The sequence below is a fragment of the Lepidochelys olivacea genome (assembly GCF_965140295.1).
Source record: "Lepidochelys olivacea isolate rLepOli2 genome assembly, chromosome: 25".
Taxonomy (NCBI): domain Eukaryota; kingdom Metazoa; phylum Chordata; order Testudines; family Cheloniidae; genus Lepidochelys; species Lepidochelys olivacea.
The window spans coordinates 15514502-15529519 of NC_140435.1; the positions used below are offsets into that span (position 1 = coordinate 15514502).

General features: G+C 48.9%; 1 protein-coding gene across 1 annotated transcript in view; it reads left to right on the plus strand.

The window, feature by feature from the left end:
• LOC311513007 (calcium/calmodulin-dependent protein kinase type IV-like) overlaps positions 1-15018 on the plus strand; it is a 44848-nt gene that overhangs the window by 12428 nt on the left and 17402 nt on the right. Inside the window, exons 2-4 of the mRNA XM_084614534.1 lie at positions 5067-5145; positions 7571-7633; positions 14605-14687. Coding sequence (XP_084470660.1) covers positions 5067-5145; positions 7571-7633; positions 14605-14687 — 225 coding nt within the window. The remainder of the gene's footprint in view (positions 1-5066; positions 5146-7570; positions 7634-14604; positions 14688-15018) is intronic.

Below are 15018 nucleotides of genomic sequence, written 5' to 3' on the forward strand. Positions count from 1 at the left end.
GGAATAGCAGCAGTTATCTGCCTCATACGCCTGCTGTGAGCCTGAATCCACGTGTGCAAACACTATGAGTGACAGTGTTTGCTGCCCTTCCCAGAAGCCCAGCACACCCAGACCAGAGCCCAGGTGTCGGAGACAGAGTTGGCTTAAAGATACAGCAGAGCTTGTTACGCGGCAGCCACTGCCCTCACCCGCCTTGCTGACATGGAAAAATAACCCACATCAGTCCCAGAGGCACAGCTCAATCCATGTGGCTTCCCCCTGCCCTCATCACTCTGGCACGTGCTGTCGCTCCCTATCCTTCCTGACCCTGCTCGGCCTCTTCACATTCACTCCCTCCCCCGGCGATTAGGGTGGCCTCCCAGCAAAGCACAACCACCCCAGGGAGCCCCATTGGAGGGGCTCCAGGTGGGACTCCCGGGAAGAGGACTTGTCTGCAAAGCTGCTTGCCTGGCATCTCTTCCTGCTTAAAGGATGGCGGGCGTGTCTTTCACGGCGCAGAAGCCATCTGACTCCTGGTCTCGGAATGACGAGACCCACTCCTGGCTGCTGTGTAAGTGGTGAAGGTGCAAAAGAGGGGATGGGTGGGAATGACCAAGGGCTAGTCCTCCCTGATAATCCTCTTTACGATTTAGTTATTATTTCTGTAGTGCGCTGGGCCTGAAGAGCTTAGAGCCTGGCCTGGTTTGCAAACTGATGCAAGCCCCTGTATGTTCGCTCTCCCTGCAGTTTAATACACAGGTTTTTGTGCCAGTAGAACCATGACAGGGAGGGAGGTTATTTTTTTTTTTATCAATGTAATTTTATCGGTACGCCCCTCTGCGGATGGGTTATACGGATATAAAGGTGTCCTATACCAGTATCGATTACGGGACCTTGGGGGGTTTTGCCTTCCTCTGCATGGGAGTGGATTTCCTGCTGGGATCATCTGGGCATGTCTCACCTAATCAATTCCCTGCCATTGCAGGGGCATTGGTGCACCTCGGTCCCTCCTGTTCTCTGCCTGAGTCGTGTAACAGTGTGGTCTCCTGGGGACTAAAACGCGTTGGATTAACTGCCGTCATTGGGCTCAACATGACATGTGATGGGCTGTGCTCTGCTCTGTTGGTCCCTTCTGGCCTTAAATTCGAGGCAGCTATGAAACATCTGCTATAAGCGCCTTTACACCAGCATAATTAGTCCACACTAGGAGTGTGCTTTAATTACATCATCTCGTTAAAGCCATGCAACTTCTGCGTGGAGACAAACCCTAAGAGGTGCTTTGGGCCTGGCCTAAACACAAAGTTGCATGGATTTAACTGGAAGATATGATTTTAAACTGATTTAGTTAATCCAGTTCAAAACCTTGTGTGGACGCTTAATGTGATTTAAACCTGGCTTGTATCCATTTCGATTCATTCAAAATGGAGTTCATCACAGTGGACATAAGCCAAGTGTAAACGACATTGAGGGTGTCCATCCAGGGTTTTATACTAGTTTGAAATAACACTTTTAGTTAAACTGATGCAATTTAGAATGTAGGCAAGGAGGCCACATTTCCAAAAGCATCTAAGAGACTTAGGATCCTAAGTCCCATTTTCAAAAGTGCCTAAGGGCCACATTTTTAAAGGTATTTAGGTGTATAAAGATGCAGATCAGGACCTAGTTGGAAGTGGATTAAGCTGAGCAGGAATAAGTGTGTCTACACACGGAGGTATTCAGGAAGAGCTATTGCCGTTTTAATGCACACACTGTCTTAATCTGAAACAACTTGCCAGTGTAGACAAGCACTTGGACTCCTAAATGCTCCTAAATCTTGAAAATGTTACTCTGCATTATCTGAATGGTGGGTAATTAGGGCTCAGGGTTTGCTTGTAGCACGAGGTACTCCATAAGCAAGGGAGACACCGCGGGCTCTGGTTTCCAGATGTCTGAGCACCCCCCGCACTCCAGCTGAAGTCAGTGTCCTGGCGGCCCTGCCTTGGAGCTTACAGTGTCAGTAGAAGACAGTGGCCTGCCAAGGCCCCAGAGGGCCCTGGTACAAAAATAATTTAGGGACCCCCTTCCCCATTACGAAATCCACTCCCTTTGAGCTTCCCCACAGCCCCAGTCCAGTCTGCTGTACATCTCTGGACCCTCCGCTGTGGCCTGGTTCCCCCACAGCCGCAATCCAGATCTCCCACACCTTGGCCCCTTCCTGGCTTCCCTCCACCTCTGAGGGGCCACATCTTCCATCTCTGCCCCCACCCCTCGCGCATTCCCTGGTGCTGCTATTTCCCCCCACACCTTCTCCATACATCCGTGCTGGCTGCTCGTGCCCAGGGTTGCCCTGGACGGAAGGGCCCCCCCATCCCAGCCACCCCTGCCACTGGGGGCCAACAGGCCCTGCTCTCATCCAGTGCCCACTCTGATTGGGCCCCCATAACCTTGTGGGCCCTGGTGCAACAGCCCCACTGTAGCTATGCCCCTGGTAGAAGAGGTGTGGGCCAGGTGTGGGGTTGGAGGGTGACGGACTGAGCCTGTTCCAATTTGGAGGGTGAGGGGATGTTGAGAGACAGTTGCCTTTTGACAAGTGAGTCCCCAGGCAAACCCCGTTATATAAACTTTAGCCTTTCCAAACAGCCCGGGCGCTGGGATGCAGCCTCTCTCTTTCTTCTGACACAGACAGCACTGGGTTACGACTGCTGCCTCCTTGTAAGGAAAGCAGTGCCAGGGCTCAAGCAATATTTTTACATTCGTAACAGATGCAGCGAGCCCAGAGGTGCCGGGGCTCTGAACCTTAGGGGGTGCCGCCCCTCCTCACCTTAGGGGCTGGATAGTTTGAAGTCACAGTTCAGCGGAGCCCGTTCACCCCCTTTGCGAAAACATGATGGAAGAGAACAGGTCGGCTGTGGCCCGGAGACAGCTTGCTCTCTGCAACCGAAGACTAAGTGGCTTTGCAAATGGCCTAATGACCAGGATCCAATCCCGCTTGATTGGCTTTGTTTGTGAGGGGGAGATGGGGAGTTTGGGTTTGTTCCTTGGGGTGACCGTTCATGTCTGCAAGAGGAGAGGGGCTGAATTGAAAAGATCCTCCAAGCCTGGGGAAAGTGGTTGATCAGACTCTGCGGTGTGCATAGCCTTCCTCGTGTCGGTCTTCCGGGCTGCTGGCCGTGCGGTGAGGCACAGCCCTGTGCAGAGAGCCAGCTAAGGCCCACGCGGTGCACAGAGCAGGTGTCTTGTTATGTAGGGATGTGCGGTGTCGTGGGAAGCAGCCTGCGGCGAGTGGAGTGTGGTGGGCCGTGGCTGCCAGGAGGCCAGATTGCTGTGTGACTGTTAAATGAAAGCTGCTTTAATGCAAAGAAGAACACACACATCATGACAGGCAGCAACTGCTCAGTCCTAGGGTACGTCCACACTTCCAGCTGGAGGTGTGAATGGTGGCTCAGGATTGTACTCAGGGCAGCTAGCCCCTCCCAACTCTTGCACACCCACTATATTTGTAGCATGCTAGCTCCTACTGCAGGTATGTCTCCTCCAGCTCAACATGGGGACATATCCAAATAACCCCAGACTTTCCTGGGCTCCAAGCACTAGCCGGGGAGTCAGGAGACCTGTGTCTAGTCCCAGCCGTGCGCCTGGATGGCTGTGTGACTTGAGGTGCAGGTTGCTAATAAGAATGCTCTGTGCCTCAGTGTCCCCATCTGTAAAATGGGAATGATCACACCCACCTATGGGCTGGGCTATGGGATCTTGCATGCTGGATGTCATGTGCATTGACAGCACCATGCTGGCATTAGCATCCCGGTGCCAAGGGAAAGTGGGGGGGGGTTGGGGGGAGCTTGTGGCCCTGGAGGCTTGTTCAGGGAACCCACGTGCCGCACACTCTTGCGAGCCTCTCGTTCCGCTCCCCCACAAGGATGTAATCTCTTCTTAGGCCTCTGCTTGCAGCTGGTTCACTTACTGGGGTGGGGGGGGAGGGGATGCTTCTTTCTGTCTTAAAAGCAGCTTAAGGATTTAAACTGCCTCAATATTCCATTTTTAATTAAAATGGTTTTACCAAGGAAAGCCGGAATCGATTCAGGGGGGAAATGTAAGCCCCTCGCACAGCTGAGCACGCTGATCCTGGTGCAATCAAAGGTCACAGTCTCTGCATCCCCCTCGGGCTGCACGACAGCAGCAGAACGAGCAGCAGGTCCCAAGTGCTCCGTGACGGTGCCCTCAGAGCTGACAGTGAGATGCCCACGCAGCACGAGCTGCAGCTGTGAAAAGTCCACGGGGGTAGCGTGGTGAGAGAGCATCCCAGCCCCTGCCACAGAGGGCCCAGGTGGTGCCCTTGCAGTAGTGAGCGTACACCCACAATACCCAGCTCTACATAGCGCGTCTCATCTGTAGATCTCCGAGCGCTTGACAAAGGAGCTCAGTATCATACCCCCATTTTAAAGATGGGGAAGTTGAGGCACATAGAGGGAAGTGACATGCCCATGGTCACCCAGAAGCAGAGCCAGGAACAGAACCCCGATCTCCTGTGCCCCACTCCAGTGCTCTGTCCACTAGACATCACTGCCTCCCACATGTGCCCAAGGTGACTAGACGTGCCTTAAATCAAGGCACCGTGACTCCATAGGGAGGTGCATGACTCTGAGCCACAGAGCTCAGGTCTGCACTGCGTGGGCATCCACAGAGTGCTCAGAAAAGTCCTGCCCCAGCTGGAGTGTCACCCCCAGGGAGGGGTTGTCCAGTCTCTGCTTTGCCTGTCCCACAGTCCAGCTCTGGGATCTGGAAAAGGCAACCTCAGCACAGTCACAAGCGGCCCTCAAAAGGAGGTGTGTTAGAAGCAGAGACTGGGTGTATGTGATGGAGCTGGAAAGCCGGCGTGAGCACCTTAGCCCTTGTATAGACAAGGACCATCTTCCAGGCTGGCCAAGACCTGAATCTCGAACTTCACAAGCAAGCAGCAAACCACCCTTCAGTCTCCTTTCTGCCTTCTTTATCCATCGCAAAGAAATGTTGAAAAGTGCACCAGCCCCCCTTTGCAGGTTGTCTCTGAATGGCCGTGGCTTTTTTGTCCGGAGGGCTGGTAACACGGTTGACCTCTCCTTTTTCTGTAGGGGTGCCACTTCCGTGGTGTACAGCTGTGAAGAGAAAGGAACCCACATGCAGTATGCAGCCAAAATCCTGAAGAAGACGGTAAGTACCTGGGACGCCATCCTCAATGATTTCCAAAAGGTTCTGAGCAGGCATTAGCAACACGTGGTAAGTAACGGGAGGAAAAAATCCTAGTGTAGACAAGGCAGTCTGTAATCTCAACATGAGTTAGCAGGTTGAGGTCAGCCTGCTAAATTCCCTCATAAGTGAAGAAGCCCCCACTGAGGTCTGGATTTAGGACTGCATGGTTACAAATTTCAGCTGGACTGCAAAGGATCTGCATTGATCCAAGCAGATGCCACAAAGAGGAAGAAATAAGCAGCCGTGTGGCTGGGGGAAATGGGAGAATCCCCTAGAGGTAGAGGGTCAGTGTAGTCCTGGGGGAGTGAAGGCATGCATGGCTGGGGAATTTCCTGGCCCTGGGGGAAAATGGACCATATACAGGAAGGATGGGCTCCACCTTAACCAAAATGGAACCAGATTGCTAGCTCTTAAAATTAAAAAGGCCGTAGAGCAGTTTTAAACTAAGGTCTTGGGGAAAGCCGACAGGTGCAGAGGAGCATGTGGTTCGGACATCTAATGGCTAATGTGACGCCAATTTTTAAAAAGGTCTCCAGAGGAGACCCCAGCAATTACAGGCCAGTAAACCTGACTTCAGTACCAGGCAAACTGGTTGAAACTTTACTAAAGAACAAAATTGTCAGACACGTAGATGAACATAATTTGTCGGGAAAGAGTCAACATGGTTTTTGTAAAGGGAAAGCCTGCCTCACCAATCTACTAGAATTCTTTGAGGGGGTCGACAAGCATGTGGACAAGGGGGACCCAGTGGATATAGTGTGTTTAGATTTTCAGAAAGCCTTTGACAAGGCCCCTCACCAAAGGCTCTTAAGCAAAGTGAGCTGTCATGGGATAAGAGGGAAGGTCCTCTCATGATTGGTAACTGGTTAAAAGACAGGAAACAAAGGGGAGGAATAAATGGTCAGTTTTCAGAATGGAAAGAGGTGAATAGTGGTGTCCCCCAGAGGTCTGTACTGGGCCCAGTCCTATTTAACATATTCATAAATCATCTGGGAAAAGGATAAACAGTGAGGTGGCAAAATCTGCCGATGATACAAAACTACTCAACATAGTTAAGTGCCAGGCAGACAGCGAAAAGCTACAAAGGGATCTCTCAAAACTGGGTGACTAGGCAACAAAATGACAGATGAAATTCAATGCTGATAAATGCAAAGTGATGCACATTGGAAAACATAATCCCAACTATACATATAAAAATGATGGGGTCTAAATTAGCTGTTACCACTCAAGAAAGAGATCTTGGAGTCATTGTGGATAATTCTCTGAAAACATCCACTCAATGTGCAGCGGCAGTCAAAAAAGCTAACAGAATGTCGGGAATCATTAGGAAAGGGATAGATAATAGGACAGAAAATATCATATTGCCTCTGTATAAATCCACGGTACACCCACATCTTGAATACTGTGTGCAGATGTGGTCACCCCACCTCAAAAAAGATGTATTGGACTTGGAAAAAGTTCAAAAAAGGGCAACAAAAATGATTCAACGTATGGAATGGCTTCTATATGAGGAGAGATTAATAAGACTGGGACTTTTCAGCTTGGAAAAGAGATGACTAAGGGGGGTACGATAGAGGTCTATAAAATTATGACTGGTGTGGAGAAAGTAAATAAGGAAGTGTTGTTTAGTACCTCTCATAACACAAGAACTGGGGGCCACCAAATGAAATTAACAGGCAACAGGTTTAAAGCAAACAAAAGGAAGTATTTTTTCATACAACACACCATCAACCTGTGGAACTCCCTGCCAGAGGATGTTGTGAAGGCCAAGACTATAACAGGGTTAAAAATTCTCCACCCAAGCCATTCCTGGTTGCTGGAATGACCCCTTGCGAGCCACCAGGAATAACTCAAAGCAGACTTGGATGTTATGGGGCTAGCCCAGCCCTCACCAACCCCAGGATTTGGGGAACAAAAAGATGGCTTAAAGCAACCTTTGCCAAACCCCCTCAGCTGCCCGACATGTTTATCGCCTGCAGCTGAGGTTCAAACCTTGACTCTCGATTACAATTCCTCTCTCTGTACAAAGGGTCATGGCCAGTCAACTGATGGGCGTGGAAACCCTGCTCTCTTCAGCTGCCTGGTCTCCCGCACAGCTGTGCGGCTCTCCATTCTGAAGTGCTGGAGCTGCTCTGAGAGGCTCCAGCTCTTGGGGGTTTGCTTTGGAAGAAGACGTCCCCTCACAGACGTGTTTAGAAGACCTGCTTGAGAGGAAATGGGAGAATGTACGTGCGGTGAATACGATCCGGTTCAGAATTAATTCCAACCTGGTTTTAAAGAGCAGCAGAGACCTCTGTATTTATGCCTGATCAAGCCTGACGTCCAGAAGAGTTCTCAAATGTAAAGATTTGCGTCATTGTTCTTATTTTATTTTCTTGATTTTTAGATTGACAAAAAGATTGTACGGACAGAAATCGGCGTCTTACTGAGGCTTTCGCACCCCCACATTGTGAGTATGAGCCGTGTGGCTGCTTTGTGACTTAAATCCACCCATGTGCTCCCCAGACGGGAGTCCGCTATGAATCTGTCCCAAAGTAAATAGGCGTAACATTTTGAGGGAGGACAGCACAAGCCAGCGGAATTAGGAAGGGTGGAAGCAGTGGATGGGCATAGCCCTCTAGCTCCTGGACCTCCTGGTATTGCACCCTAACCCATGCTGGGATTCCCAGAACCCCATGGCCCCACATCAGGGGTGCCAGTCCAGTTGTTGCCCAGAGAGAAACAGAAACACACACACCTTGTTTAAGAGGGGAAGGAAAGTATCTTCCCAAAAGAATGCAGTTTTGATTTGTTGGTTGTTATGCTGTAGATTTCTCTAGCACATTTCACCCAGGTGATGGGCACTGGTATCAAACCCTAAGATAACAGATGGGATCCCCAACTGCTTCCCCTAAGCTCTCTCCATGCGGCACTACTAAAATGCAGCCACCTCTGGGGCAAAGGGCAACGCCAGGCACACAGTGGGCAGCAAAACAGGGAATCTTTGGCCAAAGATGCTGGAGCAAACCCCTATTTCTTGTAGCGGTCCCTTCTGGCCTGTATCTACCCTGACCTCCTGCATAACCCGAGGCGTTGTGTTTCACCCAGTGATTCTTGCAACCTGCCCATTAACTGATGGCTGAGCGAGAGCATCTGTTTAGTCCCAGCCAGTCTTGGTACAGGATGGGATCTTCAGAAGCACCTAAGGGAGCTGGATGTCTAGCCCTCTTCCGAAAGTTAGCGGGAATTAAACTAAGGGCCTAACTCCCATGAGCACCTTTGAAAAATCTCACCTTTCAAGGCAGCAGATGATGGGGGACTTCGCCACCCCCTTGGGGAAGCTGCTCTGACGGCGAATCGCCTTCATGCTTAAAAATTTGCACCTTGTTTCCAGCTGAAATTTTTCTCACGCCTGCACTCACCCACTAGGCCTTGTTCTTCCTTTGCTGGCCAGGTTAGAGCCCTCTGCCCTCCGGTCTCATCTCTGCACAGGGGAACTGCAGACCAAGATCAAGCCGCCTCTCGACTTTTGATAAACTATGGGCAGGTCTACACTACAGTACAGAATTACTTTGGTATAAGTATGTTGCTCAGGAGTGTGAAAATCCACCGACCTAACCCCAGTGTAGACTGCACTATGTCATAGCTCTCGGGGAGGTGAATTAACTAAAGCGCTATAGCAGCGTGTCTACACCTAAAACGCTACACCAGTGGAAGGGCTTCCCCTGTTGGCATAGGTAATCCACCTCCCTGAGAGGCAGCAGCGAAGTTGACGGGAGGCCTAGTGCTGTCTACACCAGGGGTTAGGTCGGTATAACTGTGTCGTTCATGCGTGTGGATATTTCACACCTCTGAGCGATGCAGTTATGTTGGTCTAATTTCCTAGTGTAGACCAGGCCTTAATAAGCGGCGGTCCTAAGTCTCTCACTGTGAGATGTGTTCCCCTGACTTCTCTGTGCCATGATTCCTCTCTGCACAAAGCAGATGTGCGCTGCAGCTTGACAGCCTTCCTTGTCCGCCTGGGAAATTATCAGCCATGCTCAGATCAGTAGTTAGCCTTTTCCTCCAGGCCCAATTTATTGTCTAAACAGCCAGCAAACTCTCAAAAGGAAAACAAAACTTCCAGCTGGAGCTGTCTACCCAGCCATGACTCCCAGAGCTTTCAACCTGCTGCCTCCCTTCTCCAAGGACACCTATGAGAGACAGTCCCCTTCTGTGATCCCATTCCGCTTCCTGGAGATCTTGATCTATCCCCTGCTCAGCTGCGTATGATTAGTGACCAGGACGGCTGGCCCAAGGCCTCTGGCCCTTAAAGGGGCAGGCGAGAGCCCTGTGCGGGACTATTTTTTTAATCCTGCCCCACAATACCCACTCCCACCCACTCCTACATTGTTGAATTTTTATCCCATTACTGCTACTATGGCTGCAGGACCCACGGGGTCCCAGTCCTGCTGTAGGGCAGGCCATCCTGTTCCATGTGGTTTATTTTTATTTTAAAGGTCTCATTCAAAACACCCACCAGCAGCAAAGTGCATGGAACTCACTTTACTCACTGCCTTGGGAAGGACAGGATGTGAATAAGCCCTGCTGGGGTTTGCCACTCTCTGAGTTTCCAGGGGTCTTCCAGGCATTCCAGCTCTGATGTTCAGGCCACCAGACTACCCCCTTCGAGGGTTTCCATTCGGTAAGCGATTTCTGTCGAGGAGCTCGAATGAATGCCAAAGGAAAGTGCCTGTTTGTAACGAATCCTGCAAAGGAAGATAAGGTCGGGAACGCCAGGCCATCTCTTGCCAACAGCTGAGCTCTCAGCCGCTCGCCGGCATGAGCAGAGCAGCACTGATATAATGCAGCGCTGAGAAGATAATGAGGGTTGAACTGGAACAATTTGTAACACACAGGAACAGATATAATTAGGGAAGGAGTCAGCCTAGACAGGACCTTCTTGTCAGTTTCCATGTAACTGATGCGACACGCTGCTCTGTCTGCTCTGCCCAGGCACTCAAGCTGCTAATTCTACCAGGGGCGAAGCACCAGCGCTTCCCATTGAGCTGCAGGGGCTGTGCGCTGGGCAGGATTTGGACCCCTTTCCCTGCCTTTCTATCTCCAGAGGTTTATTCCTGGCTGTTTACTTCTTTGGCTGACTTGGAATTACCAGGAGACCAGATGGCTGCTTTCTACATGCTGTGTTGTAATGTAATTCCTGGAAGAAGAGCGCCCCCTTGTAAAATGGTGGTTTTTTCACAGGTCCCCAGAACGCCAGGCAACCTGAGTTTTAGTTTTGTTGTTGCAGGGTAACCCCAATGTCCCAGAAATGCTGCTTTGGGCCCCTTTCCCAGGTGACGGAGCTTTCAACAGTCCCCGCCCTCCTCGTGGGGATGAGTTTGAGAGTGGAAGTCTTGCCCGCTTGTAATCATTAAAGACCCTCCTGGCAAAAGCAAAGCCAACAGTACAGGGAATCGTCGGAAATCAGGCAGTTGGGGCAAAATCCAACCCCAGGGTAACTTCACTGACTCCAGGAATGGATTTTGTCCTTTGTCTACCCTGCCACCACCCCTCTCCTCCCCAACACACACACAATTCCTGGTATGACACATTTCCTAGTGCTGTAAATGCCCCAAGCAAAGGGAACTTGCAGTACTTCCTCATAGAGGCTATTTCACATTCTTATCTCCCTGCCAGGAAAGCATCACTGAAAAGATGTTCACACCCCTTGTTAGAGGACTGGAGCAGGCTGCCTGGTCTGAGACAGCTATATTCTTTATTTGTATTTGTTCTTTGATGGTCTCCATTAGGAACCGTTGGTGCAGGGAAGCATCCCCTTTCGGAACAACTGGTAAGCAAATGAACTGGAACAATTTGTAACACCCAGGAGCAGAGATCATTACAGAAGGGGACCACTTCAATGGGACCTTCTTGTCAGGTCACATGGAACATGCGACACACAGCTCTGTCTGCTTTGCCCGGGCACTCAAGCTACTGATCCTGCTGAGCTCCATCCCATGCTAAAAGATCGGCTGCAGGAATTATACTGGGGAAATTCTATGGCTTGTATTACACAGGAGGTCAGACTAGGTGATCACAGTGGTCCCGTCTGGCCTTAGAATCTATGATTCCGTATGCTTAAGTGCTGTCTCGAATAGGCACATACTTAAGCGTGTGCTTAAGAGAGATCCTGAATTGGGGCTAAAAGGCTGTGTATGGCCTTATCTGTTAATGTTGCTGGTAAGCTTTGAGGGTCTGATTCTTTTCCACCTGCTTTCTAGACTGATTTCAGCATTCAGTTCTCCTCTTTTGATGCGTGTGAATGACTGGCGAGCTGTATTTCATTAAGGGGGAAGTTTTTCAGAAGTACCTAAGGCCTGTGTGTTGCACCTTAGCTATGCCAGTACAACCCTGTAGTGTAGACGTAGCCTACAGGTTTTCCTCACTGTAGGAACTCCACCACCTCCACCTCCCTGAGCATTCTTCTGTTGACTCAGCCACGTGTACATCAGGGATTATGTGGGCACAGCTACTGCACGCAGGGTTGTGGATTTTGCACACTCCTGGCCACCATAACTATGTCTATCTAAATGTTAAGTGTAGACCAGGCCTATGTCCCACAGTGACACTTCAGCTCCTAAATCACTTAGGTTTCGATTCAGCTCCTATAAAAATCAATGGTGAAACTCCCATTGACTTCAGTGGGACAAGATCAAGCCACTTTTGAACCTGTTAGCCTACATCTTTTTAAAAGATATGGTAGAGACCGAGGCCAGATTCTCAGTTGGTGTAAATCAGCCCAGCGGAGGAACATCAGCTTATACCAGGTGAGGATCTGTCTCACATTTGCTGTAGATGCATCACATGGTCTCTGAAGGCTTGTTTGTGTAGAGTCTGGGGGAGAGGCAAAGGAGAGATTGCCTCCGGTGTGTTATAAAGAGGATAGAAAACTTACTTTGCCCACCCTAGAAACAGGCGCCGCTACAGGCCAGCTACATTGACGTAACCAATTGGACAGCTTTAATATTTTAAATCAGAATGGTTTCGGTAAGGTTCTGCTCCCTCCCTAGTTCAAATGATTTTTTTTTTAAATGACGCTTCCTGTCATTATGCACACTGGTGACATCTGTACACTCCTTGCTGTCATTCAGCACCGACCTCAAGAGCAGACGATAATAGGATTGTAAACTTTTGAAGTTAATAGGAAAATTATAGCACTTCTGTGCAGTATTATAATATAGTAAGCTGCCACAGTGTCTCATACGTAGGTAATGATGAAAGCCCCATGAAATTCACAGTGTCACGGAAGTCTTAAGCCCTGTGAAATTTTCTTTTTCCCATTTAAAAAAAAAAAAGCACATGGATGCATTTTTATGAGACCTGTTAATTCCACGTTTGCTGCGTTGGCACAAAGGGCCAATGCAGGCATCGTGGGGTTTTTTTTAATCTTCAGGAAATATTATTTCTTTTCTGCTTTCTTCCTCACAGAGCAGCCTGTGCATCACAGGGGACCTTTTCAGAGTTGCCTAACTGACTTAGGTGCCCAATGTCACATTTTGAAAAATAACAGAGCTGGTCTTTTATTCCTGAAAAAAAATGTATACAATCGATAACTAAACATGAGAGGTTCCTAAAACATCAGGCTGTAGCAAAAGAAATTTGCTGGGTATAGACACATGGGACCCAATCGTGTATCTTCTACACACTCTAATTCCTCATAAAGACATTCATTTAATTTTCTCTTCCTTTCCTTTTTGTCCTTTCATGATCTAAGGATACTGCAAATAAAATACTGGAATAATGGTCCAGTTTGTTCCGGTAAAGGGCAGATAACTCACCTGCAGTTGGCAATTCCAGCATAAATGCACTATGGCCCATTCTGGCAATTTTAATGTGGGTCTCATGATATTTGGTGTTTTTTCCTTAAAGCCTCAGCTCCTGGAGTCATGGGATTATGTAAGACCCTTGGCTTACATTCTTTTTTTTTTTAAGCAAGTTTCTAGTGCTCACAGTTGCAGAGGAAAACTTGAAAATGTGACATCACAAGGCTCAAAGATCAGAAGGCAAATAAAAGAATATAAAAATCTTGTGATTTTTTAAAATGATCTCGTAATTTTGTTGAAGCCTAGACACTTGGGATTAGCAGGACTGTAAATGCAAACACCCTTATTCTTAGTAACACTAAGGTCCCTTTCCATGGCTGTGGCATCAGCAAGCAGCCTTAGAGTGGATGGAAACAGTCCCCGGAGCTGAGCTGGCATAAAGGAGCTACTCCAACCTTGCTCCCATCCTCTGACCTAGGCAATCAATTACGGATGTGACCAGAATGCAATGCTCCATAGCTGTGCTTGCTTCCCATGGTGGGAACCAGAGCATAAATTAGAGTAGCCTCAAGGCTGCTGTAACTGACCCCAGCAACCAGGCAAGCCTCTGAACAGGGAGAGTTTGCATCTTCTCCTCTCTTTGATCCAAGTGCAGGAATGGAGTAACTGAAGCCAAGTCCACCCTAGAGGTGCTATAGTGGCATAGCCCAGTATAACTCTGTAGTGTAGACACAGCCATACAGCACTGTGAGGGGGTTTCCTGTAACTCCACTTTCCTGAGCAACAGTAACTAGGGCAATGGAAATGTTCTTCCATCAACCTAGCAGCAGCTGCACGGGGGCAAAGTCGGCACAGCTCCAGAGCTGAGGGGTGTGGATTTTTCCCACCTCTGAGCACCATGACTACGTCAACCTACATTGGAAGTGTAGACCAGGCATGAGAATCCGGCCCAAGAGCTTCAAGCTGAAATCCCGGCCCTGCTGAAGTCAATGGCAAAGCTCCCGTTAACTTCAGTGGGCCAGGATTTCACTCTTGGAGTAAAACACTCCAATCAGCAGAACCAGCGGTTGAATGAAAGAGCCAAGGACAACAGGCTTTGCAAAGCCACAGGAATGTGTACAGCAGAGGTTGCTCGGTCATCCTGGCAGGGATGGAGGGGCTGCTAAATTAAAAAGCTTTCATAGGATACTGTACATTCCACTTACAATAATGAGCTTCAGGATCTGGAGAAAATAAATGTAGGGCTTGCAGGTCGGTTTCCCTGCTCTAATTTGCAGGTGTTTTTTTTTTTTAAATGCGGATTAAGTGAGCAAACCTGGTTTGAACAGTTAAAATGCCAGGTTCAAATAGAAAAAAACGAGGCATATTTGCTACCGGCAGCCCTGTTATGATGATGCTAAACTTGTTACATCTACGCAATCTGTTCTGCATTTATTTATTCCTCTCTCCATGACGAGCCTCCTGGCATGCATCTCGTGAATAAATTAACCTGTTCTAGGAATAAATTGACTTACAGTGAGGACAGGGCTGGCGGAAAGTTCCCACTGTGTCTGGCTTATAATTAACATGGTTGGAAGAATGGCCCCGTTCTGGCAAGGGAGCAGGGCTGCCAGTGAACTGTTCCTGTTCTTTTCAGATCAAACTGAAGGAGATCTTCGAAACGCCCTCTGAGATCGTGCTCATACTTGAACTAGTGACGGGAGGAGAGCTCTTTGACAGGTACTCAGTGAGACCTTCTTTTAACCTGCCAATTCTAAATAAAAGGAGACACATCTAGTCCCACCAAAAATGTGGAGGGTGGAAGGAGGATCTGAGTGGCTCAGGAGCTAAATTACCAGCTTTCCGTCTCCAGGCTCATAGATCCCGTCAGTTCAGGAAACCAGATGATTTGTAAGTGGCCAACGAGGGACACAAGACCTGATTCTCTAATGCCCTACATTTACATCTGGGAAAAGCCAGCGTCAGATGAATGATAACTGCTGAAAAGCAAAGAGCTGGGCTTTATTATTAAGAGGTCACTGTAATAAAGCCTATATGGAATGGTTAACTT